This window comes from Bombina bombina, chromosome 6 (assembly GCF_027579735.1).
Source record: "Bombina bombina isolate aBomBom1 chromosome 6, aBomBom1.pri, whole genome shotgun sequence".
NCBI classification, from domain to species: Eukaryota; Metazoa; Chordata; class Amphibia; order Anura; family Bombinatoridae; genus Bombina; species Bombina bombina.
The window spans coordinates 903,014,052-903,038,150 of record NC_069504.1 but is presented as its reverse complement, the minus strand read 5'-3'; the positions used below and the strand labels follow the sequence as shown (position 1 = coordinate 903,038,150).

The 24,099-nt window shown below is 42.3% G+C and overlaps 1 protein-coding gene across 1 annotated transcript in view; it reads left to right on the top strand.

Annotated features, from left to right (window-relative positions):
* Window positions 1-24,099, top strand: part of DIS3L (DIS3 like exosome 3'-5' exoribonuclease) — a 221,665-nt gene that overhangs the window by 29,000 nt on the left and 168,566 nt on the right. Inside the window, exon 4 of the mRNA XM_053718530.1 lies at window positions 3,723-3,858. Within this exon, the coding sequence (XP_053574505.1) occupies window positions 3,723-3,858 (136 nt within the window). The remainder of the gene's footprint in view (window positions 1-3,722; window positions 3,859-24,099) is intronic.

Below are 24,099 nucleotides of genomic sequence, written 5' to 3'. Positions count from 1 at the left end.
GGGGGCAGACTCTCTCTTTTCGCGGAGGCTTGGTTGAGAGACATACAGGATACTTGGTTTCTGGAAGTTGTTGCCCAGGGTTACAGGATAGGTTTCAAAACTCATCCTCCCAGGGGCAGATTCCTCTTGTCAAATCTATCAGCAAATCCAGAAAAGAGAAATGCTTTTCTAGAGTGCGTGAGGGATCTCTCCTCTCTAGGAGTAATTGTACCTGTGCATCTAGCAGAAAGGGGTCTAGGGTACTATTCAAGCCTTTTCGTGGTCCCAAAGAAGGAGGGCACGTTTTGCCTGATTCTAGACCTAAAGTGCTTAAACAAGTTTCTGTTGGTTCCTTCAGTTTATGACAACGATAGACTTGAAGGACGCTTACCTTCATGTGCCAATCCACAAGGATCACTTCAGGTTCTTAAGGTTCGCCTTTCTGGATAAGCGCTTCCAGTTTGTAACTCTTCCCTTTGGGCTGGTTACTGCTCCAAGAATCTTCACAAAGGTTCAAGGAGCTCTGCTCGCGGTGGCGAGATCCAGAGGGATAGCAGTAGCTTCTTATCTGGACAACATCCTGGTTCAGGCTCCGTCCTACCGGGTGGCAGAGGACCATTCGAGAGTTCTTCTCCTGCTGCAATTTCATGGATGGAAGGTACTCTCAGGGAAGAGTTCTCTGGTTCCCAGTACCAGAGTGTAGTTCCTGGGCACGATAATAGTCTCCATTGCCATAAAGATATTCCTAACAGACAAGAGACGTTGCAAGGTTGTCTCCAGCTGCCTTGCCGTTCAATCCTCCTTAAGGCTCATGGTATCCACTATAGATGTCATTCCTTTCCCCAGATTCCTTATCCGGCCTCTTCAGCTATGCATGCTGAGGCAGTGGAACGGCGATCATTTGGACCTGTCCCAGCTGATCTCTCTGGACAACGGCTCAAAGGAGTCTCTCTCTTGGTGGATCCGCCAGAACAGGTGTCCCAGGGGACATCCTTCCTCAGACCATCTTGGGAGATTGTGACTAGGGGCGCGAGTCTCTCAGGTTGGGGAGCGGTTTGGAGTGCCAGGAAGGTACAGGGCAGGTGGAATCGGAAGGCGTCTCTTCTCCCGATCAATATCCTGGAGCTTCGGGCAATCTTCAATGCTCTGGAGGCTTGGCCCCTCCTGGGTTCGTCCAAGTTCATCAGATTCCAGTCGGACAACATTACCTCGGTGGCTTACATCAACCGGGGAACGAGAAGCTCCCTATCCATGAGGGAAGTATCTTGGATCCTGGAGTGTGCAGAGACTCAAGAATGCTCACTTTTAGCGATCGGGTGTGGATAACTGGGAAGCGGACTTTCTCAGCAGACAATCATTTCATCCGGGGGAATTGTCTCTTTACCCCGAAGTGTTTGCAGAGATTTGCAACATTTGGGGGACTTCGGAGATAGATCTCATGGCGTCCAGACTCAACTGCAAGCTACCCAGATACGGGTCTCGGTCCAGGGATCCCCAGGCGGAACTGATAGATGCCTTAGCAGTTCCTTGGGGATTCAACCTAGTGTACATATTTCCACCGTTACCACTTCTACCTCGTGTAGTGGCACTCATCAAACAGGAGCAAGCGTCAACTATTCTGATCGCTCCATCATGGCCGCGGAGGACGTGGCTTGCGGATCTAGTGGGGATGTCATCCTCCCCTCTATGGAGGTTGCCCTGTCGCAGGGATCTGCTGGTACAGGGCCGCTTTGTGTATCAGAATCTAGATTCTCTGAGGCTGACTGCGTGGAGATTGAACGCTTAGTCTTAGCCAGAAGAGGTTTTTATGAGAGGGTGATTGATACTCTCATTCAGGCCAGAAAGCCGGTTACCCGTCGCATCTATTATAAGGTGTGGAGGACCTACTTACTCTGGTGTGACTGTCGTGGATATTCCTGGCATAAGGTCAAGGTATACAGAATTCTTTCCTTCCTCCAGGATGGTCTGGAGAAGGGAATTGCTGCCAGTTCCTTAAAGGGACAAATTTCGGCTCTATCTGTGCTGTTACATAAGAAGCTAGCTGAGCTTACAGATATTCAGTCTTTTGTTCAGGCTCTGTCCATGATCAGGCCTGTGTTTAGACATTCTGCTCCTCATTGGAGTTTAAATTTGGTTTTAAAGGTTTTGCAGGGGCCTCCGTTCGAGCCTTTACATTCTCTTGACATTAAGACTCTGTCTTGGAAGGTCCTTTTTCTACTGGCCATTGCTTCGGCACGCAGAGTGTCTGAATTAGTGGCCTTGCAAAGTAAGCCCCCTTATCTGGTTTTCCATGCAGATAAGTCTGTCCTTCGCACTGGACTGGGATTTCTTCCTAAGGTTGTGTCTGATCGCAACATTAATCAGGAGATTGTGGTTCCTTCTTTGTGTCCTAAACCACCTTCTTCGAAGGAACAGTTAATCCATAACTTAGAATTTTAAGGCTCGAACCACATCTATCTTTAGGCTACGAAGGATTTCAGACAAACTTCTGCTTTGTTTGTTGTTTATTTAGGGAAGCGCAAGGGCCAGAAGGCTTCTTCTACTTCCCTGTTCTTTTGACTGAGGAGCATGATTCATTTGGCTTATGAGACAGCGGGACATAAGCCTCCTCAGAGCATTACGGCTCACTCAACTAGAGCTGTGGCTTCTTCTTGGGCCTTTAAGAATGAGGCCTCTATGGAGCAGATTTGTACGGCGGCTACCTGGTCCTCCTTACATACTTTTTTACTACGTTTTACAAATGTGACGTTTTTTTGCTTCGGCTGAAGCAATTTTTTGGAGAAAGGTTTTGCAGGCTGTGGTGCCCTCAGATAAGTGTCCTCTAGAGCTTGGGTATTTGTTTCCCACAAGTAATTAATGAAGCTATGGACTCTCCTCGTATTAGATGGAAAACATAAATTATGTTTACCTGATAATTTCATTTCCATCGTTATGTGGAGAGTCCACTGCTCCCACACGGTTCTCCATTGGGCGGACCTAAATTAATTTTGTTTTTCTTCTGGCACTTTTTATACCCTGATATTTCTCCTACTGTTCCTTGTTCCCTCGGCAGAATGACTGGGGGATTAGGGGAGTGGGGGAGGTATTTAAGCCTTTGGCTGGGGTGTCTTTGCCTCCTCCTGGTGGCCAGGTTCTTTATTCCCCACAAGTAATAAATGAAGCTGTGGACTCTCCTCATAACGATGGAAATGAAATTATCAGGTAAGCATAATTTTGTTTTTTAAATAGACAACCCAAGCCCATTTTGGTATATTTGATGCCACTATTTCACCGCCAAATGCGATCATATATAAAAATAAAAAAAAGAGTTAATTTTTTCACAAACTTTGGGATTCTCACTGAAATTATTTACATACCGCTTGTGCATACATGGCCATTGGTGACATTTCTACATAGCTAATGGTTTATAGATGTACGTACCCTCAAATTAGAACAAATGGTCAGCACTTTACCCACTTTGGGATTTCAAATCTTTTTTCACTGTCCAAAATACTTAAGTTCTACACTATATTTTGTTCAGTGTTATGAATGCAAGAGAAAAATAATTTGAAATGGAAGGAAATAACTGAGCTATTAGCAGAGTCTGCTTATTCATGCAACTTCTATAGTTTTCCAGGACAGATAGAATTAACTCTATTGTCATTTCTACAAACATACTTTGGAGTGAATCAATTTTTGCACATTCAGAGAATATACAATCAAAATATCCCTACACAAACACTAAAAAGTCTCTACTTTTTCAGGTGCATTTACAACTCCTGTGTGTGGTATTATCAACACTGCCAGGAGAGGCTCCCCATTGTTATGGTAACGGAAGACAAGACGGTGATTAAGCAATATAGTAATGAGACCAGAGGGGTTTACATAATCTCATTCAAGGTCAGTGTGGAAAATATGGGATATCTATATGTAGGCTTTAGTCTGCAGACAACAAGGCTAGCTTGGTCACAATGTCAGTATGAAGTATATTGTTATTAGTTAGAGAAAGATATGTAGCAGGGTTAGTCTTGAGAAGTCAGCAGGAGCATCAAAAAACCTCTTTTCCCAGAGCTAAATTACATTAAAAAGGGACAAAATAATTAATGAATGTATATAACAAAGGTGTTTCATTACACAGAACTAAACATTTTATATTACTGTTAAGGTGTTTACTGTCCCTTTAAGGAATTTTAGCTGGGCACTTTCATATGTATGATAATTGCATTTTGTCTGTCAGATTCTCCCTGCATACTCTGTATCAAAGCCATAAGGCAACCAAATTGCTATAAAAATTGTTTGGTTTTCAAAGTACATATTTACTTTGCTTACATTATGTAAGTTACTTGATGAGCCAGCCCTATTTGTCCACTAACATGTAAATGGGTAAAAAAAAAATGTATGTATGAGAGCCAGCTAATTTATTTAGCGGTTTGTTTATATCTGTGGTTTCCTCTGCATAAGATACCTGTGCCAGATGATGTGCTGCCAATTTATTCTGAGTGCGCTACCCAAGTATGGGAGGTTCACCCAGTTTACTCTACTAATGTTGCTCGGGGTGTGTGCATATATGTTTATCTCTCTTTTACAGCAAAGTACTTCACATGCTGGTTTATTGGTTTGTTTATTTTTCAAACAATTTGCAGCAGTAGTATTTAAATTTAGTTAGATCAATATAAAACCTTGCTCCACACTAAAATTGTGTGTCTCGTCCATGACTCATCACATACAAACTTCAAAACAAAATGGCAAAACTTGCAATCCTAGAACCCTCAGTCAGAACAGCATCAGCATGTTTCTTTCCTATGGCATAGAGAGTCCATGAATTCCAATTACTAGTGGGATATTTAACTCCTGGCCAGCAGGAGGAGGCAAAGAGCACCCCAGCAGAGCTGTTAAAGGGACATGAAACTAAAAAAAATTGTTTCATTATTTAGGTAGAACATACAATTTTAAACAACTTTCCTGTTTACTTCTAATATCAAATTTGCTTCATTCTCTTGGTATCATTTGTTGAAGGAGCAGTATTGCATTATTGGTTTCTAACTGAACACATGGGTGAGGCAATGACAATCAGTATACAGTATATATGCAGCCACCAATCAGCAGCTAGAATATACGTTATTTGCTGCTCATGAGCTTACCTAGATAAACCTTTCAGCAAAGGATAACAAGAGAAGGAAGCAAATAAAATAAGTAAGTTGAAAAGTTGATTAAAATCACATGCTATTTTGAAATCATGAAAGAAAAAGTTTGGGTTTCATGTCCCTTTTAACCCTTTGAGTGCTAATGACGGCTCAGAGCCGTCACTAACACTCGCCCACCTTGAGGGAGATCTCGGGGCTCCCACCCGCTCCTACCCCGGCGATCGTGCCTGTAGAGTGACGGGCATCACCAGGTCTTCCCGTTTTGCGTGGTGACGTCACGCGCAATAACGTGATGACATCACCGCGCAACTTTATTTATACTTAACAATGTTAAGTATAGGAGCAAGGGGCATGCTTCTTTGAAGCCTGTATCTCAGGCATCTAAGCAGCTACAGACCCCCAAGACCCACCATTGGAAAGGTAATCACCTAACCCCTTTTCAACAGTGTAAGGCTTGGGGGTCTGAAAGAAAGAAAAAAAAAAAGTTAAAAAAATGTTCAAAAAAAAAAAAAAAAAACTTAAAAAATCTTAGCACCCAGGTGGGAAAGTGCTTAGCACTCAAAGGGTTAAGTGTCCCTTCCCTTACCCATAATCCCCAGTTATTCTCTTTGCCTCTGTCAAGGGAGGATGTGCGAAGATGGTGTCTGAAGATATTTATCCTTTCATGGATACTTTTCCCTGCAAACAATGATTGGGGTCAAGCTGTGTCCATGGCAATCCTCTTTAGTAAGAGTAATGGTGGCTCTTAGCAGTTAGAAGACGGTGAAGTGGTCTTTGCTTAGCCTCTAACATTATTGCTACCCCTATTATAGAAAGCCGGGGTTGGTTACTCTGTCCTTTCTTTTCTACAGGTCCCTGATAGAAGTGGAGAAATCTGTCACACCTTAGAAGCTGGTCACTGCCTGACTGCAGGATCCACAGGTAAGTGCTTTCCTTTCTAGTTTAGAAGGTACCAGCACTCTAAGGTTTAATCCCTTTGTGGATTATAATTTTATTATTGGGACTAATTATCTCATTATTAAGAGAGATGTTTTTATAAGAGATATTATGGGGCCACTGTATACTATACAGAGGGTGTTATGAGGCTGATAGATTTTTAAACTGAAGCAGAGATCTTCATTTAATTTATGGGCTTGAGAGTAAATACTTTTATTGGGGCATAATAGCTATGTTTTGGATAGAGGGATAGTTTGTTTTCAGGACAAAACAAATCCCTATTAATTTAAATCATTATTTATTGCATGACGTTTTTTAGACTTTGTGGCGCAGTTTATTTTACTTGTGGTCACGTTACCGCTTCTCCGCACTTCCGGTTATTGGCTTCTCCGATCAGAGGCTCCTGAGGAGAAATATTAATTATGGTCCTGTAATTAACGTTTCCTCTGTTAGTGGGATAGATCGACTGGCTCAGGGAGTGGTAAGCCCTCAGCAGAGCTGAAGAATTTTCTAAATTGTTTTCTATTATTTAAAAAAAATTAATTGGACATAATATCAAAAATCTTTATTTGTTAATTTTGTTATTTTCTTGCGGGATCCAGATTACTTTTAGTTATGGACACTAATTTAGAGACTGGATTTTTTGAGAAATGTTTATTTTGCTTGGAGGCTAAGATCATTCCTCCTGTGCAGTTTTGCTCCTCTTGTCTAAATAAAACCTTTATTTAAAGATATGATTTCTTTCTCAGAGCCTTCTGTCTCTCAGGATGGGGCTGTCCTAGCAATGCCTCAACTTGCTCCTCAAACGTCTCAAGCTATAAGTTTCACATGCAGTGCCCTGCGGTTCCTCAAAAGCCTCCTGGGGGTGTTTATTTACCAGGGAATTTTGCTGCACAGATTACTTCTGCAGTTTCTGCAGCTTTATTAGCTTTTCCAGTTGCTGGTAAGAGGAAAAGGAAGTCTAAAAATATTTCTCTCAATAAGGGTTCTGACTCCGCTAAGTCGGCGTTAATCAGTCTCTCTGTTATCTGATGATAATACCTCAGTAGCTTCTGAGGGTGAAATTTCAGATTCTGACTCTATAGTGGAGAAATCTACAGGTTTAAACTAGAACACCTCCAGTCACTTCTGAAAGAGGTACTTGCTACTTTGGATGACTCCGAATCATCTGTTGTTGAGAATCCTAAGAAATCTAGTAAACTAAATAGAGTATATGATGTTCCTTCTATTGTGGAAATTTTTCCAGTTTCGGACCGTATGTTGGAAATTATAGTACAGGAATGGGAAAATCCAGGGATTCCTTTTTTTTTCCCCATCCCCTGTTTTTAAAAAGCTGTTTCCTGTTGCAGATTCTATATGGGACTCGTGGCGCACAGTACCCAAGGTAGAAGGAGCTATTTCTACTCTATCTATTCTTTCAAGGATCCCATGTATAAGAAGCTAGAGGCTTACTTAAAGAAAGATGTACATTCATCAGGGATTTCAGTGGCAACCTGTTGCAAGTATTGCTACTGTCACAGGAGTGGCATCTTATTGGTGCGATGCCTTGTCTGACCTAATTTCATAAGAGACTACTATAGAGGAGATCAAGGATAGGATCAAGGCTCTTAAGTTAGTCTAGACTTTTATTTGTGATGCCAACATGCAAGTGCTTAGACTGGGAGCTAAGATTTCTAGCCTTGCAGTTCTAGCTCGCAGAGCTCTGTGGTTAAAATCTTGGTCTGCTGATGTAAGTTCCAAGTCCAGGCTCCTGTCTTTACCTTATAAAGGTAAGACTTTATTTGGTCCTGGTCTGGCTGAGATCATCAGAAATTACTGGTGGATAGGGATCTTTCCTACCTTAGGACAAGAAGAATAGACCTAAGGGACGCCAGAATTCTAATTTTCGTTCCTTTCATAACTTCAAGGGACAGAAGTCTTCCTCATCTTCTTCCAAGCCTGAGCAACCCTAGACCTCTTGGAGGTCTGGTCAACCTTAGAATAAGGGAAAGCAAACCAAGAAACCTTCAGTTGATTCCAAATCTGCATGAAGGGGCTGCCCCGATACAGTTCTGAACAAGTGGGGGGCAGGCTGTTCCTTTTTCAGCAGGCTTGGATCCGCGATGTCCCAGATCCTTGGGCTGCGGAGGTAGTATCTCAGGGTTACAGAATAGGATTCAAGTCTTGTCTTCCCAGGGGCAGATTTCTCCTGTCAAGGGTATCTGCAAACCATGTAAAAATAGAGGCCTTCTTAAACTGCGTAAACTACTTATCTTACCTGGCAGTGATTGTTCCTGTTCTTGTAGCAGAACAAGGTCAAGGATTCTATTCAAATCTGTTTGTGGTCCCAAAAAAGAGGGAACTTTTCGACCCATTTTAGACCTCAAGTGTCTCAACAAATTCCTCAAGGTTCCATCCTTCAAGATGGAAACTATTCGTTCCATCCTACCTTTGGTAGAGGAAGGTCAATTCATGACGACCATAGATCTGAAGGATGCGTATCTGCATGTTCCTATTCACAGGGAACATCACCATTTCCTTCGGTTTTCCTTTCTGGACAAACATTTCCAGTTTGTGGCTCTTCCCTTAGGTCTTACCATGGCTCCTCAAATCTTTACAAATTTCCTAGGGATCCTTTTGGCGGTGGTCAGATCTCAAGGAATAGCGGTAGCGCCTTACCTGGATGACATCTTGGTTTTAAGCTCCATCTTTTCATTTAGCAAAATCTCATACAGAGATGTTATCTATTCTTCGTTCCCACAGGTGGAAATTGAATCTAGAGAAGAGTTCCCTAATGTCAGACACCAGGGTGGTTTTCTTAGGAACGATTATAGATTCTCTGTCCATGAAGATTTTTCTGACGGAGGCCAGAAAATACAAAATTCTGGTTTCTTACCTTGCACTTCAGTCCTCTATCCGTCCATCTGTGGCTCAGTGTATGGTAGTAATTGATCTGATGGTTGCTTCCATGGACATCATTCTATTTGCTCAGTTCCATCGGAGACCTCTTCAGTTATGCATGCTCAGACAATGGAACGGAGACCACTCAAACCTGTCTCAGAGGATAGTTCTGGACCACCTATCAAGAGACTCTATCTTGGTGGATCTTGCAGGACCACCTGTCTAAGGGTTCACGCTTCCTTAGACCATCCTGGGTGATTGTGACAACGGATACCAGCCTTTTAGGCTGGGGAGCTGTTTGGGGTTCCCTAAAGGGTCAGGGTCTTTGGACTCGAGAGGAGTCTTCTAAACATTTTAGAGTTGAGAGCAATTTACAATGCCTTAAAGGTATAGAAAATAAGTTACCTAAAGACCACATGTAATTAATCTATCATCATTCTACTAAAAGCCTGTGGTTTCAAACTTACTTGTTTCCTTATAAAAAACATACCGTTGCAGAGGTCAAATAGTCCCTTGCAGCAGAGTCCACTCTGCCCTCCTGAAAAGTTGTAATTTGGCCGGCTTCCTCTTTAGGCATATTTTGCCAAAGAATTCCTCATAAATAAGGGGCGTTATTGATAATAATTATGCAGTTAAGATAGGCAGGGCATTCCATATCTGACTGACATCTGTGTCATTTTGGGCAGTTCCTCTGCAATCTGATTGACAGCCCTGTCATTTAGTTTATTTTGTATGCATTCTCAATTGGAAGTGCTGTGGTATAATTTTCTGAGCAGACAGACCTTTCATCCCGGGAAGTGGGCTCTCCACCCAGAGGTTTTCACAATGATAACTCTAATGTGGGAGGTTCCAGAATTCGATTTGATGGTGTCTCGTCTGAACGCCAAACTTCCAAGGTATGGTTCAAGATCAAGAGATCCTCAAGCCGCTCTGATAGACGCTCTGGCGGTGCCTTGGAACTTCAGTCTGGCGTACCTGTTCCCCCCTGTTTACCCTCCTTCCTTGAGGGATTGCTCGTATCAAACAGGAGAGGGCACCTGTGGTTCTAATAGCTCCTGCATGGCCGCTCAGAATCTGGTTCACGGATCTGGTGAAGATGTCATCTCTTCCCCCTTGGAGGTTGCCTCTGAGGAAGGACCTTCTACTTCAGGGTCCTTTCCTTCACCCAAACCTGGATTCTCTGAAACTGACTGCTTGGAGATTGAATGCCTAGTATTAGCCAGGCTTGACTTTTCTGAGATAGTCATTGATACTATGCTTCAGTAAGCCAGTTACTCGTAAGGTTTTTTATAAGGTATGGCGTAAATACTTATATTGGCGTGAATTGAAAAATTTCTCTTGGAGTCGAGTGCTCGAGATTCCTCCCATTCTTTAATTTCTTCAGGAGGGCCTGGAGAAGGGTTTGTCAGGCAATACTCTGAAGGGTCAGATTTCTGCACCGTCTATTCTTTTGCACAAACGTCTGGCAGTTTGTTCAGACCTTGGTCAGGATCAGGCCTGTGTTTAAACCTGTTGCTCCTCCCTGGAGCCTTAACCTTGTTCTTGAAGTTTTGCAGCAGACTCCGTTTGAGCCTATGCATTCGGTTGATAAAGTTATCGTAAAAAGTTTTCTTTCTTCTTGCTATTTTGTCTGCTCACAGAGTTTCTGAACTCTCGGCTCTGCAGTGTGATTCCCATTACCTTATTTTTCATGCGGATAAGGTGGTCCTTCGTACTAAATTGGGATTTCTTCCTAAGGTGGTATCGATCGCAACATCAATCAAAAAAATTGTTGTTCCTTTATTTTGTCCGAATCCTTCTTCTCAGAAATAACGTCTATTTCACAATCTGGATATTGTACGTGCTCTAAAACTTTACTTACAAGCTACTAAGGATTTTCCTCAGTCTTCTGCCCTGTTTGTGGTTTTTGCTGGAAAGAGTAAGGGTCAGAAGGCTACTTCTACTACTCTTTCTCTCTGGTTGAGAAGTGTTATCAGATTAGCATATGAGACTGCTGGACATCAACCTCCTGAGAGAATTACGGCGCATTCCACTAGGGCTGTCTCTTCTTCTTCTAGGGCTTTCAAAAACGAAGCTTCAGTGGAGCAAATCTGCAAGGCGGCCACTTGTTCTTCCTTGCATACTTTTTCCAAATTCTAAAAATGTTGATACTTTTGCCTCGGCGGAGGCTTTTTTTGTGAGAAAAGTTCTTCAAGCGGTAGTGCCTTCTGTTTAGGTTCCGCCTGTCTTGTTCTCCCTCCATTTTTCATTCCCTGTCCTCTAGCTTGGGTATTGGTTCCCACTAGTAATTGGAATTTGTGGACACTCCATGCCATAGGAAAGAAAACAAAATGTATGCTTACCTGATAAATGTCTTTCTCTCCGGGCATGGAGAGTCCACGACCCGCCCTTATTTACTTTCAAGGCGGCATATTTTTTAGTACAACCTCAGGGACCTCAATAACCTTGTGTTATCATCTTTTTCCATTTTCCTTTGGCCGAATGACTGGGGATTATGGGTAAAGGAAGTGACACTTAACAGCTCTGCTGGCGTGCTCTTTGCCTCCTCCTGCTGGCCAGCAGTTGAATATCCCATTAGTAATTGAAATTCATGGACTCTTCATGCCCGCAAAGAAAGAAATTTATCAGGTAAGCAAAAATTTAGTTTTTTCTAACAGCCACAGCAGATATTGATTTCTAATTATAACCTACAGGTTTGTAAAACCTGGACTGGAAACTGGAGGTTTTTTTTACTAAATTATTAATAAATATATATATTGTTGGGAAATACACAGGTACACAGAATAACATATGTACAGAGGTTATACAGACAAGTTTCTGCGTAAGATAAGCAGGCACAGGGGCTGACACTAGTACAGAGTGACTTTGGTTGATGCAGACCTGACTCTGAACTGGTTAGCACTAATGATGCAGGAAATTACACTTTGTAGAGATATAGAGATTTGATGAAGCAGTCTTAATATTACACTTGTAATGTATGTTGCAGACAAGGTGAACAGGAGAAGTGTAGATAGGTTACTCCAGAACAGGCAAACAGGATAACATTTGTAGTGCAGATAGGATAGGAACAGGTTAACACAAATGATGCAGGAAGAGACACATGGTCCCCATGTACTAAGAGGTGGGCGGACAGCTTCTCAACTTGCAAAGCTGTCCCCCCCCCACTTCTGTTCGTCCGCTGGCCTGTATGTATCATTACACACACATCGCAGTGTGTAATGCCCATCCCTTCATTCGTGCAACTGAAGGGGCTGTCAATCACTGAGAGCTAGCTCTCGGTTATTTTCCCTCGCTACCTCAGAGGTGGCGTAGGGTGTAAGAAGTAGCAGTCTAACGACCACTGCTTCTTACATTGCGGGAAGCAGGCCCCTATCCAAACCTGCCCCGCTAGGGCTCCGGAGCAGCTATCGCTGCTTCGTATATGGAGCCCTTTTTTAGAGAAATAATGATTTGACTAAAACCGTTTTGGGATTACACTTGCAATACAGGTTGCAGACAAGGTTAGTCCAGAACAAGCAAACAGGGTAACATTTGTAGTACAGAGATATGACTTTGTAACAGGTTCGCACAAATCATGCGGGAAGAGACACTTTGTAGAGAAATAACGATTTGACTAAGACAGTCTCAGGATTACATTTGTAATTTAGGTTGCAGACACAGTGAATAGATAAACCGGTTAATCCAGAACAGACCAACAGGATAACATTTTGTAATGCAGATATACTGACAAGTTCCTGCATAGATTAAGTAGGCACAGAAGGAGAAACTTTTAAAAGGCCAAAAGTCAAACCCACAATTCAGTCTGAGCTGCCTGAACTACATGAGCAAATTCCAGGAGAAGCAACTGAATGGCAAGCCAGGGTCCAATACCAGATAGAGAGTCTGAGAAATTGCAGTGCCAGAGAAGAATCCAGGAGAATAGACAGTCACTAGCTGAGGTCACAATACTGACAGGTAGAAAGAGGAACCACAGGATCAGATGCACCAACACAAGAGTTAGATTTGCAATGCAAGAGTCCAGATTGATCTGAAAGACTGCCTTTTATAGCAAGCTGATTGTTGTAGTTACCTGCAGCTTGCATGCAGGTGGAGCTGCAGAGCAAGCAGTTGCAGGCAACATGACTCCAAGAATGCTTAGGCAAACCAAAACCCTCTGGTGGATTAGAGGCTAAAACGGCAGCCAAGACCGGAGCATACTGGAAATCTGTAGACCTTCATTCCAAAGACGTTCAGTGGGGTCGAACTCCTATGTTCTCCACACTAAACTCATCAAACCATGTCTTCATGTACCTTGCTTTGTGCAGTGGGGCACCGTCATGCTGGCTTTTCCAAAATGTTTCTACAAAGTAGGAAGCATGCAATTGTGTAAAATGTCTTTGTATCTTGTAGCATTAAAATGACCTTCACTGGAACTTCGGAGCCTAGCCCAAACCCTGAAAAACAGTCAGATTGTTCTCCTAGAACCCGCCACACACAGATACTTCCATCAGACTGCCAGATAATGAAGTGTGATTCATCACTCCAGAAAACACATTTGCACTATTCCAGAGTCCAGTGGTGGCGTACTTTACACCAGTCCTGCTGGCACTTGGCATCGCACATGATGTGAAGCTTGTGTACAGCTGCAGCCAAAAAAATGCATTTCATGAAGTTCCAAATGCACAGTTCTTGTGCTGATGTTTCTTCCAGAGGCTGCTTTGAACTCTGTAGTGTGTGTTGAAACAGATGATAGAGGATTATTGCACTCTACATGCTTCAGCACGCAACAGCCCCCACTCTGTGAGTTTGCATGGTCCACCACTTCATGGCTAGGCTGTTGTTGACATTTCCACATCACAATAATAGCAGATCTAAAAGGGCAGAAAATTTACAAACTAAACATGGCAATGTCATAGGATGCCACCTTTGTCACAAGTCAAAGTGCCTGAGCTCAGTATGACCCATTGTACTGTCAATGTTTTTCTATAGAGATTTCATGGCTATGTGCTGGATTTTATGCACCTGTTAGCAAAGAGTGTGGTCGAAACACCTGAACTCAATAATTAGTAGAGGTGTCTACATATTTTTGACCATATGTGTGTAACAGAAACATAGATTAATGTAGATACACACACATAAGGGAAAGGAACACAGATACAGGGTAAAAGAGAAGCACAGACAGTTATAGATGGTATAGTTTGACACAGACAGGGAGGGATTACAGAAACTTATTTTTCTACCTGTATGATCTAACTATTTTGCAAATTAAAGGGTCGTGAAGCTCTGAGCCTTATAAATTACAAGGTCTGTTTGGTACCCTTTAGGAACAATTGCAACATAACGAAATTTATGCTTACCTAATAAATGTATTTATTTCTTCACACGGTGAGTCCATGGATCATCATCAATCACTTTTGGGAATATCACTCCTGGCCAGCAGGAGGAGGCAAAGAGCACCACAGCAAAGCTTTTAAGTATCACTTCCCTTTCCACAAACCCCAGTCTTTCGACCAAGGGAAAGGAGAAAAAGGAAATAACACAAGGTGCAGAGGTGCCTGAGGTTTATAACATAAACTGTCTAAAAAACAGGGAGGGCCGTGGACTCACCGTGTCAAATAAATAAATTTATCATGTAAGAATACATTTTGTTTTCTTTATAATGACACAGTGAGTCCATGGATCATCATCAATTACTGTTGGGTATCAATACCCAAGCTAGAGGACACAGATGATAAGGGCGGGACAAGACAGGTATCCTAAACAGAAGGCACCACTGCTTGAAGAACCTTTCTCCCAAAAGAAGACTCAGCCGAGGCAAAGAGATCAACTATGAAAATTTGGACCGGATATGCAGAAAAGACCAAGTAACATCCTTGCAAGTCCATTCCCATTTTCTTGATAAAAACGTTTTGACCGAAAACACCTTAGGAAAGAACCTAATGTAGTATGAAAATCCGCCTTATTGGCATGATAAAGATAAGGCGAATCACACTGCAAAGCAGAGAGTTCCGACATTCTCAGAGCAGATAAGATAGCAATAAGAAACAAAAGCTTTCCAAGATAATGATTTAACAACTATGAAATGCAATGACTCAAACAGAGCTTGCAGCAAAACTTTAAGACAAAGTTAAGGCTCTCAAGAGGAGCAACAGACTAACCATAGGCCTGAATCTGACCAAGACCTGACCAAAAGATTACACATCTGGCACGTCTGCCAGACACTTATGCAAGAATCTGTTCAGAGAACTGACTGACAAAACCTTTCTCCAGACCTTCCTGAAGAAAGAACAAAAATGCTAAATCCCTACTCCAAAAGAAGCCTATGGATTCGCATAAAAAAATAAATTTAGCCATATCTTATGGTAAATGTTTCTCGTAACAGTCTTGTCTAAGTGGGGGATTTTCTGAGTTGGTTATTGTGACCTTGATTCAGGCTTGCAAGCCTAAGAGTTTAATCTCCAAGCAGTTAACTTCAGAGAAACGAAACATGGATTTAAGAAAGGACCCTGATCAGAAGGTCCTCCCTCAGAAGCAGACCCCAAGGTGGAAGAAAAGACCTCTCCACTAGGTCTGCATACTAAATCCTGTGAGACCCCGCAAGGACTATTAGAATTACTGACACTCTCTCCTGTTGAAGGAGAGGAACGGAGTAAACAGGTAAACCAACCTGAAATCCCAAGGAATCGCCAGAGCATCTATCAGAAAGGCCTGTGGATCTCTAGACCTTGGCAATTTAAACGTCAATCTAACTCCGCACCCCCAATAGAGTGTGACGTTGGAAAAAAATACCTCCGGAAGGAGTTCTCACTCCCTCCGGAAGGAGTTCTCACTTGCTCAGTAAATCCATCCGCTTCCCAGTAGTCTACTCCTGGAATGTGGGTTGCAGATGGACAACAATTGTGAGCTACCGCCCACTAAAAAATCCAAGTCACCTCCTTCATGGCTAAGGAACACCAAGTTCCTCCCTGGTGATTGATGAAAACTAATGAGAGACATTGTCTGCCTGGATCCCTGCTAAGGACAACTGAGGCCAAGCCATCAGAGCCTGTAAATCACTCCCAACTTCTAGAAGTGAAAGGGGAGAGCAGACACTTTCGAGTCCATAACTTAAACAAGACCCAGACTGAATCCCAGCCTAGTTGGAATCCCAGAATGTCTCATGAAGCACATGTGGTGAGACAGCTACTCTTGAGAAACCCCCTACGTTATAGAGACTCTTGTCAAACGGATCTAGATCTTCCTGAGACAGATCCAAATATTCTCCAATCTATGGAAAACCACAAAGGGAAAGATGTTGAAGATAACCCTCAGACCCATTCCCCTTATACATTGAGTCACTGAAATTGAAAAAAATAACTGCAGCTGGATTCAAACTCCCAACCCTCTGGTTGACAAAAGGCTAAACTATTTACCGGACCATAAGAGCTCGCCATTGGCCGGACAGTAGAATGCAATGAAAAGAAAGAAAAGAGGAATAAACATTGATTGTCTGACCTCTGTTAGAATCTTCCCTATGAAAGCGAATCTAACAAGGTCCCTAGAAAAATCACCCTTGTAGATGGGACAAAAGAACTCTTCTCCAAATTAATTTCCCATCCATGGGAAGAAGATTGGACAAAATCTGTAAAAAGAGAGAGAGCTTTGAAGAAGGATGACATCTGAAAGAAGAGCACCTTTGTAATACCTCAAGACCTAAACATCTTTCTAGGATGACAAGACTCAGAAACTTGATCAGATCCTGATAATGGGAACAATAAACACACATCCTTCATGTCTATTTGTTCTGAACAGGTCCTTTGGAACCAAAGGAGAATGTATACTACTTTGAAGGACAAAACCTGAAGAACTTGAGGTAAATACCTAGATTCCGAGCTATAACTCCTGGAGAGGAAGTCCCTGAACTCAGTTCAGAAAAAGCCTCTCATCATTCCTGGATTGCAGATACTCAAGAATGATAAAGATAGGATTCCAAGAAAAACGACTAATTCTATAGTCTTATTCTCCTAACGAGAGGAAGAAAAACCTCTTTTCACCTTCTAAGTCAGGAGACAATTATGTCAGGCAAGTCCAAACAAGGACTCATTCTTGAAAGGAAATGCCAGAAGCGTGGAATTGGAGAAAACCTAAAATATTGAACCTGCAACAACAGAACTTTCAAGCCTAAGCGGAACTGCTAAGCCACAGGTAGGCTTCTCGTCTTGAACAAGATTTCAGCCACAAACCCCGACAAACTAGCACAGCAAGTCTAATAAGATAAGGCATTGTTCGAAAAGAACAATTAAACCTCCAGCTTTTTATCCAAGGATCCGAAAAGGAACCCCATAAGGATCGAAATTCTGTGAGTCGTAGTAGAACAAAATCCCTCTACTAAAGGCATTTAATGGAATCATCTACAGGAAAATCCCTTGAGGGACTTTTGAGACAGGGGGAAAAGGTTTCCCTAGCTTCTCCTAATCCTGGGAATAATTCCAAGGCATAGAAACACTCCCTCATAGAAAGGAACATCACTGATATGATAGTGTTCACAAACTTTTAAAGGTTGACAACGACAAGGGAATCAATGTCGTCCAAGTAGCCAAAACCTCCTTTACAATACACGAGGCGATCAATCATACATGCTGAAGTATATGACTTCAGCCTCAGATGAAGGAATTAAACTGTCCAAATCTGAGATTTCACCCTCAGAAACTTACCAGCGACATCTCTTCACCAAGAGAAAGCATCCTGTGTAGAAGAATGTGGAGCAGAAACCTTACAATCAGAATAAAATATATCGTCTTGCATATTTCCTGAAGATAAGGAAAAACAGGCAAAGCAGCAGATATCGCAGAGGACAACTGAGCAGCAAACTCTGTAAGCAAACATACTCCTCCAGGAGATTGAGAGGAACCGCAAGGCACTGCATTTGACACCATAGAAGATTGGGAAAGATAAGGAGAAAATAGTGTCATTGACTAAACAGTATCATCCTGGGAGATATGAGGCTCAGAGGATAGCATATATCGCAGAGATACCTAAGCTGTAAAAATTGCAAGCAGATGCACTCCTCCTTGAGAGGAACCGCAGGGCACTGCCTGTGACACAGTTAAAGGGACACTGAACCCAAATTTTTTCTTTCGTGATTCAGATAGAGCATGAAATTTTAAGCAACATTCTAATTTACTCCTATTATCAAAATGTATTCATTCTCTTGGTATCTTTATTTGAAATGCAAGAATGTATGTTTAGATGCCAGACCATTTTTGGTGAACAACCTGGGTTGTCCTTGCTGATTGGTGGATAAATTTATCCACCAATAAAGTGCTATCCAGAGTTCTGAACCCAAAAAAAAGCTTAGATGCCTTATTTTTCAAATAGAGATAGCAAGGGAACGAAGAAAAATTGATAATAGGAGTAAATTAGAAAGTTGCGTAAAATGGCATGCTCTATCTGAATCACGAAAGAAAATTTTTGGGTTCGGTGTCCCTTTAAAGCTTGGGACGTATAGGAGAAGCTGTTACAATATCTAAACAGCATAATCCTTGGAGAAAATGAGGTGCTGAACACACAATATTTTTACAAATTGCCCCACCCGTATAGGGAAACAAAAACATAAAAGGCAAATATTATACTGCTTACATAGACATTATTCGACCAAGGGTCAAACTAATCAAGCAGAACATAAAATTATAGACAAATTCATATTATTTATCTATCAAGTACATTTGCCCCACATTGAGTCTTTATTAAAGACGAAATTCATACTGCTATAAGAAAAAACAGTGCATGGACCTTTTTATAACGGATTTAAAATACTATTTCATGTGTAAATCCTTCAGTTCAAAGAGTAGCCCTTGGTATATAATTAATATTACGCCTATTGTGGCATCGAAATATTGTACAAAAGATCCTCAATAAATTGCAACACAAGGGCGCCACTCCGAATTCCACCTGGAGAACGAGGCAGAAATACGGAATGTATTCTTAGAACCCAACATGGCGCCGCTCTGTGTATGAGAAGGAGGAGGCGGGAACAAACACTGCAAGAAAATCAAGCGCACAAACATCGCGCTTCATCCGGCCACAAAGATTTTAAAGCAACCCTTGCACTGATTTCCTCCTTTCTTCCTCTCAAACAAAAACGGAAGGGAAAACACCAACGCTTAAAAGCAAATGCGTTAGAAAGGGAGAGTGAGCTCTCCTCTATATAATAAAGACATAAATACAGTATAACATCACAGATATGTATTGTCTCTAATAAACAGCAAAATACATAGGGATTTGAACTAACAACCTCCAGTCTTAACCCATGTCTAAAACACTGTACCAAAATCTTCTTATACATAAAAGTTTGAAAATTATTATATGATTAATCTGAGCCTCCAATTAGGGTTAACCCCTTCTATCCTGAAGTTAACTCCTAAGTCTCCCAAATCACATCAAAAGTGCCTGCTCGCTGCCAGAAATTTTCCTCATTAATGATTTCTTTGTCCCAAATTAAATACAGATAGGGCTGAGCCCCTGCAGTGCCAGCCTCCTAGCCCCAGAAGACAAAAGGCACTTACCTATATATTCAGCTGTCCGACAGTTCACCCGGTATGAGAGGATGCCACTCCTCACAGAGACCTGTGGAAACAGGAAAATACCTACTCTGGCTTTCCACACATAGGGCAGCAAAACATGTTAGGAACTTGTAAGGTGGCCCTTGCTGAGTTTTCCTAACTGCTTTAAAGCCACCACTGCACTACTGAAGAGACTAACGTGGGGTACGGCTAGACCCAGACTTGAGAAGTTCAGAGTAAACCTACTCTGGCATTCAAAATAATAAAATCTTGCTTGAAGTAAAAGAAATCCAATTTCTTCAGACACCTAAAACTTCACCTCTTCCTGGGGTTTGTGGGAAGGGAAGTAATACTTAACAACAGCTTTGCTGTGGTGCTCTTTGCCTCCTCCTGCTGGCCAGGAGTGATATTCCCAACAGTAATTGATGATGATCCGTGGACTCACCGTGTCATTAGAAAAAAAGAGAGAGAGAGGTTGTGTGTGTGTTGCAGCTGTCTCTGACTTTATTTTCTTTTACACAAAGAAAACATTGAATTTTACAACAGATAATGTATTCACCACTTTACCATTTTCTTTCACTCTGCTTTATGTTTAGTTCTGCCCAGTGCTTATCTCAGACATGTTTGATTTTCCTTAATGTAGTTACTGTTATTACTTTTGCAGGAGCTAATATCTCAGTCCCATGATCAATCTCATTTCTCTTGTTAGGTGTATCCAGTCCACGGATCATCCATTACTTGTGGGATATTCTCCTTCCCAACAGGAAGTTGCAAGAGGATCACCCACAGCAGAGCTGCTATATAGCTCCTCCCCTAACTGCCATATCCAGTCATTCTCTTGCAAGCTCTCAACATAGCTGGAGGTAGTAAGAGGAAAGTGGTAAAATATAGTTAGTTTTTTCTTCAATCAAAAGTTTATTGTTTTTAAATGGTACCGGAGTGTACTATTTTATCTCAGGCAGCATTTAGAAGAAGAATCTGCCTGCGTTTTTCTATGATCTTAGCAGAAGTAACTAAGATCCACTGCTATTCTCACATATGTCTGAGGAGTAAGGTAACTTCAGAGGGAGAATGGCGTGCAGGGTATCCTGCAATAAGGTATGTGCAGTTAAGTTTTTCTAGGGATGGAATTTGCTAGAAAATGCTGCTGATACCGGATTAATGTAAGTTAAAGCCTAAATACAGTGATTTAATAGCGACTAGTATCAGGCTTGCTATCAGAGGTATATACTCTGATTAATGTGCAATATAAAACGTTTGCTGGCATGTTTAAACGTTTTTATATATGCTTTGGTGATAAAACTTATTGGGGCCTAGTTTTTTCCACATGGCTGGCTTTATTTTTGCCTAGAAACAGTTTCCTGAGGCTTGCCACTGTTATAGTATAAAAGTTACAGTTGGTGCAGTTAAAATTACAAACTGTGACATTCAGCTTCCCTCAGCAGTCCCCTGCATGCTATAGGACAAAAGGGCTCAAAAGGCTTCAAAAGTAGGAGCTGTGGCAGTTGTTATGACTGTTTAAAAAACATATTTTTCATTTTGTTAATCTGTTTTTTGTATTAAGGGGTTAATCATCCATTTGCAAGTGGGTGCAATGCTCTGCTAACTTGTTACATACACTGTAAAAATTTTGTTAGTTTAACTGCCTTTTTTCACTGTTATTTCAAATTTTGGCAAAATTTGTTTCTCTTAAAGGCACAGTAACGTTTTTTTATATTGCTTGTTAACTTTATTTAAAGTGTTTTCCAAGCTTGCTAGTCTCATTGCTAGTCTGTACAAACATGTCTGACATAGAGGAAACTCCTTGTTCATTATGTTTAAAAGCCATGGTGGAACCCCAGAGGAGAATGTGTACTAAATGTATTGATTTCACTTTAAACAATAAAGATCAGCTGTTATCTTTTAAAAGAATTATCACCAGAGGATTCTGACGAGGGGGAAGTTATGCCGACTAACTCTCCCCACGTGTCGGACCCTTTGACTCCCGCTCAAGGGACTCACGCTAAAATGGCGCCAAGTACATCAAAGACGCCCATAGCTATTACTTTGCAGGACATGGCGGCAATCATGGATAATACCCTGTCAGCGGTATTAGCCAGACTGCCTGAATTCAGAGGAAAGCTCGATAGCTCTGGGGTTAGACGTAATACAGAGTGCGCAGATGTTTTAAGGCCCATGTCTGATACTGCGTCACAATATGCAGAAGCTGAGGAAGAGCTTCAGTCTGTGGGTGACGTCTCTGACTCGGGGAAACTTGATTCAGATATGTCTACTTTTACATTTAAGCTTGAGAACCTCCGGGTGTTGCTTGGAGAGGTTTTAGCTGCTCTGAATGACTGTGACACAATTGCAGTGCCAAAGAAATTGTGTAGACTGGATAAATACTACGCAGTGCCGGTGTGTACTGACGTTTTTCCAATACCTAAAAGGTTTACAGAAATTATTACTAAGGAGTGGGACAGACCCGGTGTGCTGTTTTCCCCCCCTCCTATTTTTAGGAAAATGTTTCCAATAGACGCCACCACACGGGACTTATGGCAGACGGTCCCTAAGGTGGAGGGAGCAGTTTCTACTTTAGCAAAGCGTACCACTATCCCTGTCGAGGACAGTTGTGCTTTTTCAGATCTAATGGATAAAAAATTAGGTTACCTTTAAGAAAATGTTTATTCAACAAGGTTTTATCCTGCAGCCCCTTGCATGCATTGCTCCTGTCACTGGTGCTGCGGCATTCTGGTTTGAGTCTCTGGAAGAGGCCTTTCAGACAGCTACTCCATTGACTGAAATACTTGACAAGCTTAGAACACTTAAGCTAGCTAATTCTTTTGTTTCTGATGCCATTGTTCATTTGACTAAACTAACGGCTAAGAATTCTGGATTTGCCATCCAGGCGCGTAGGGCGCTATGGCTTAAATCTTGGTCAGCTGACGTGACTTCAAAGTCTAAATTACTTAACATTCCCTTCAAGGGGCAGACCCTATTCGGGCCTGGTTTGAAGGAAATTATTGCTGACATTACTGGAGGTAAGGGTCATACCCTTCCTCAGGACAGGGCCAAATCAAGGGCCAAACAGTCTAATTTTCGTGCCTTTCAAAACTTCAAGGCAGGTGCAGCATCAACTTGCTCTGCTACAAAACAAGAGGGAACTTTTGCGCATTCCAAGCCGGGGTGGAAATCCTAACCAGGCCTGGAGCAAAGGCAAGCAGGCCAGAAAGCCTGCTGCTGCCTCTAAGACAGCATGAAGGAACGGCCCCCTATCCGGCAACGGATCTAGTAGGGGGCAGACTTTCTCTTTTCGCCCAAGCGTGGGCAAGAGATGTTCAGGATCCCTGGGCGTTGGAGATCATATCTCAGGGATTTCTTCTGGACTTCAAAGCTTCCCCCCCACAAGGGAGATTTCACCTTTCGAGATTATCTGTAAACCAGATAAAGAAAGAGGCATTCTTACGCTGTGTGCAAGACCTCCTAATAATGGGAGTGATCCATCCAGTTCCACAGATGGAACAAGGACAGGGATTTTATTCAAATCTGTTTGTGGTTCCCAAGAAAGAGGGAACCTTCAGACCAATTTTGGATCTAAAGATCTTAAATACCTCAGAGTTCCATCGTTCAAAATGGAAACTATTCAGACAATCCTACCTATGATCCAGGAGGGTCAGTACATGACCACAGTGGATTTGAAGGATGCTTACCTTCACATACCGATTCACAAAGATCATCATCGGTTCCTAAGGTTTGCCTTTCTAGACAGGCATTACCAGTTTGTGGCTCTTCCCTTCGGGTTAGCTACATCCCCAAGAATTTTTACAAAGGTTCTGGGGTCTCTTCTGGCGGTCCTAAGACCACGGTGCATAGCAGTGGCCCCTTATCTAGATGACATCCTGATACTGGCGTCAAACTTCCAAATTGCCAAATCTCATACGGACATAGTGTTGGTATTTCTGAGGTCGCATGGGTGGAAAGTGAACGAGGGAAAGAGTTCTCTATCACCCCTCACAAGGGTTTCCTTCCTAGGAACTCTGATAGATTCTGTAGAAATGAAAATTTACCTGACGGAGTCCAGGTTATCAAAGCTTCTAAATTCCTGCCGTGTTCTTCACTACATTCTGCGCCCTTCGGTGGCTCAGTGCATGGAAGTGATCGGCTTAATGGTAGCGGCGATGGACATAGTGCCATTTGCGCGCCTACATCTCAGACTGCTGCAATTATGCATGCTCAGTCAGTGGAATGGGGATTACACAGATTTGTCCCCTCTGCTAAATCTGGATCAAGAGACCAGAGATTCTCTTCTCTGGTGGCTATCTCGGGTCCATCTGTCCAAAGGTATGACCTTTCGCAGGCCAGATTGGACAATTGTAACAACAGATGCCAGCCTTCTAGGTTGGGGTGCAGTCTGGAATTCCCTGAAGGCTCAGGGATCGTGGACTCAGGAGGAGAAACTCCTCCCAATAAATATTCTGGAGTTAAGAGCAATATTCAATGCTCTTCTAGCTTGGCCTCAGTTAGCAACCCTGAGGTTCATCAGATTTCAGTCGGACAACATCACGACTGTGGCTTACATCAACCATCAAGGGGGGACCAGGAGCTCCCTAGCGATGTTAGAAGTCTCCAAGATAATTCGCTGGGCAGAGACTCACTCTTGCCATCTATCAGCGATCCATATC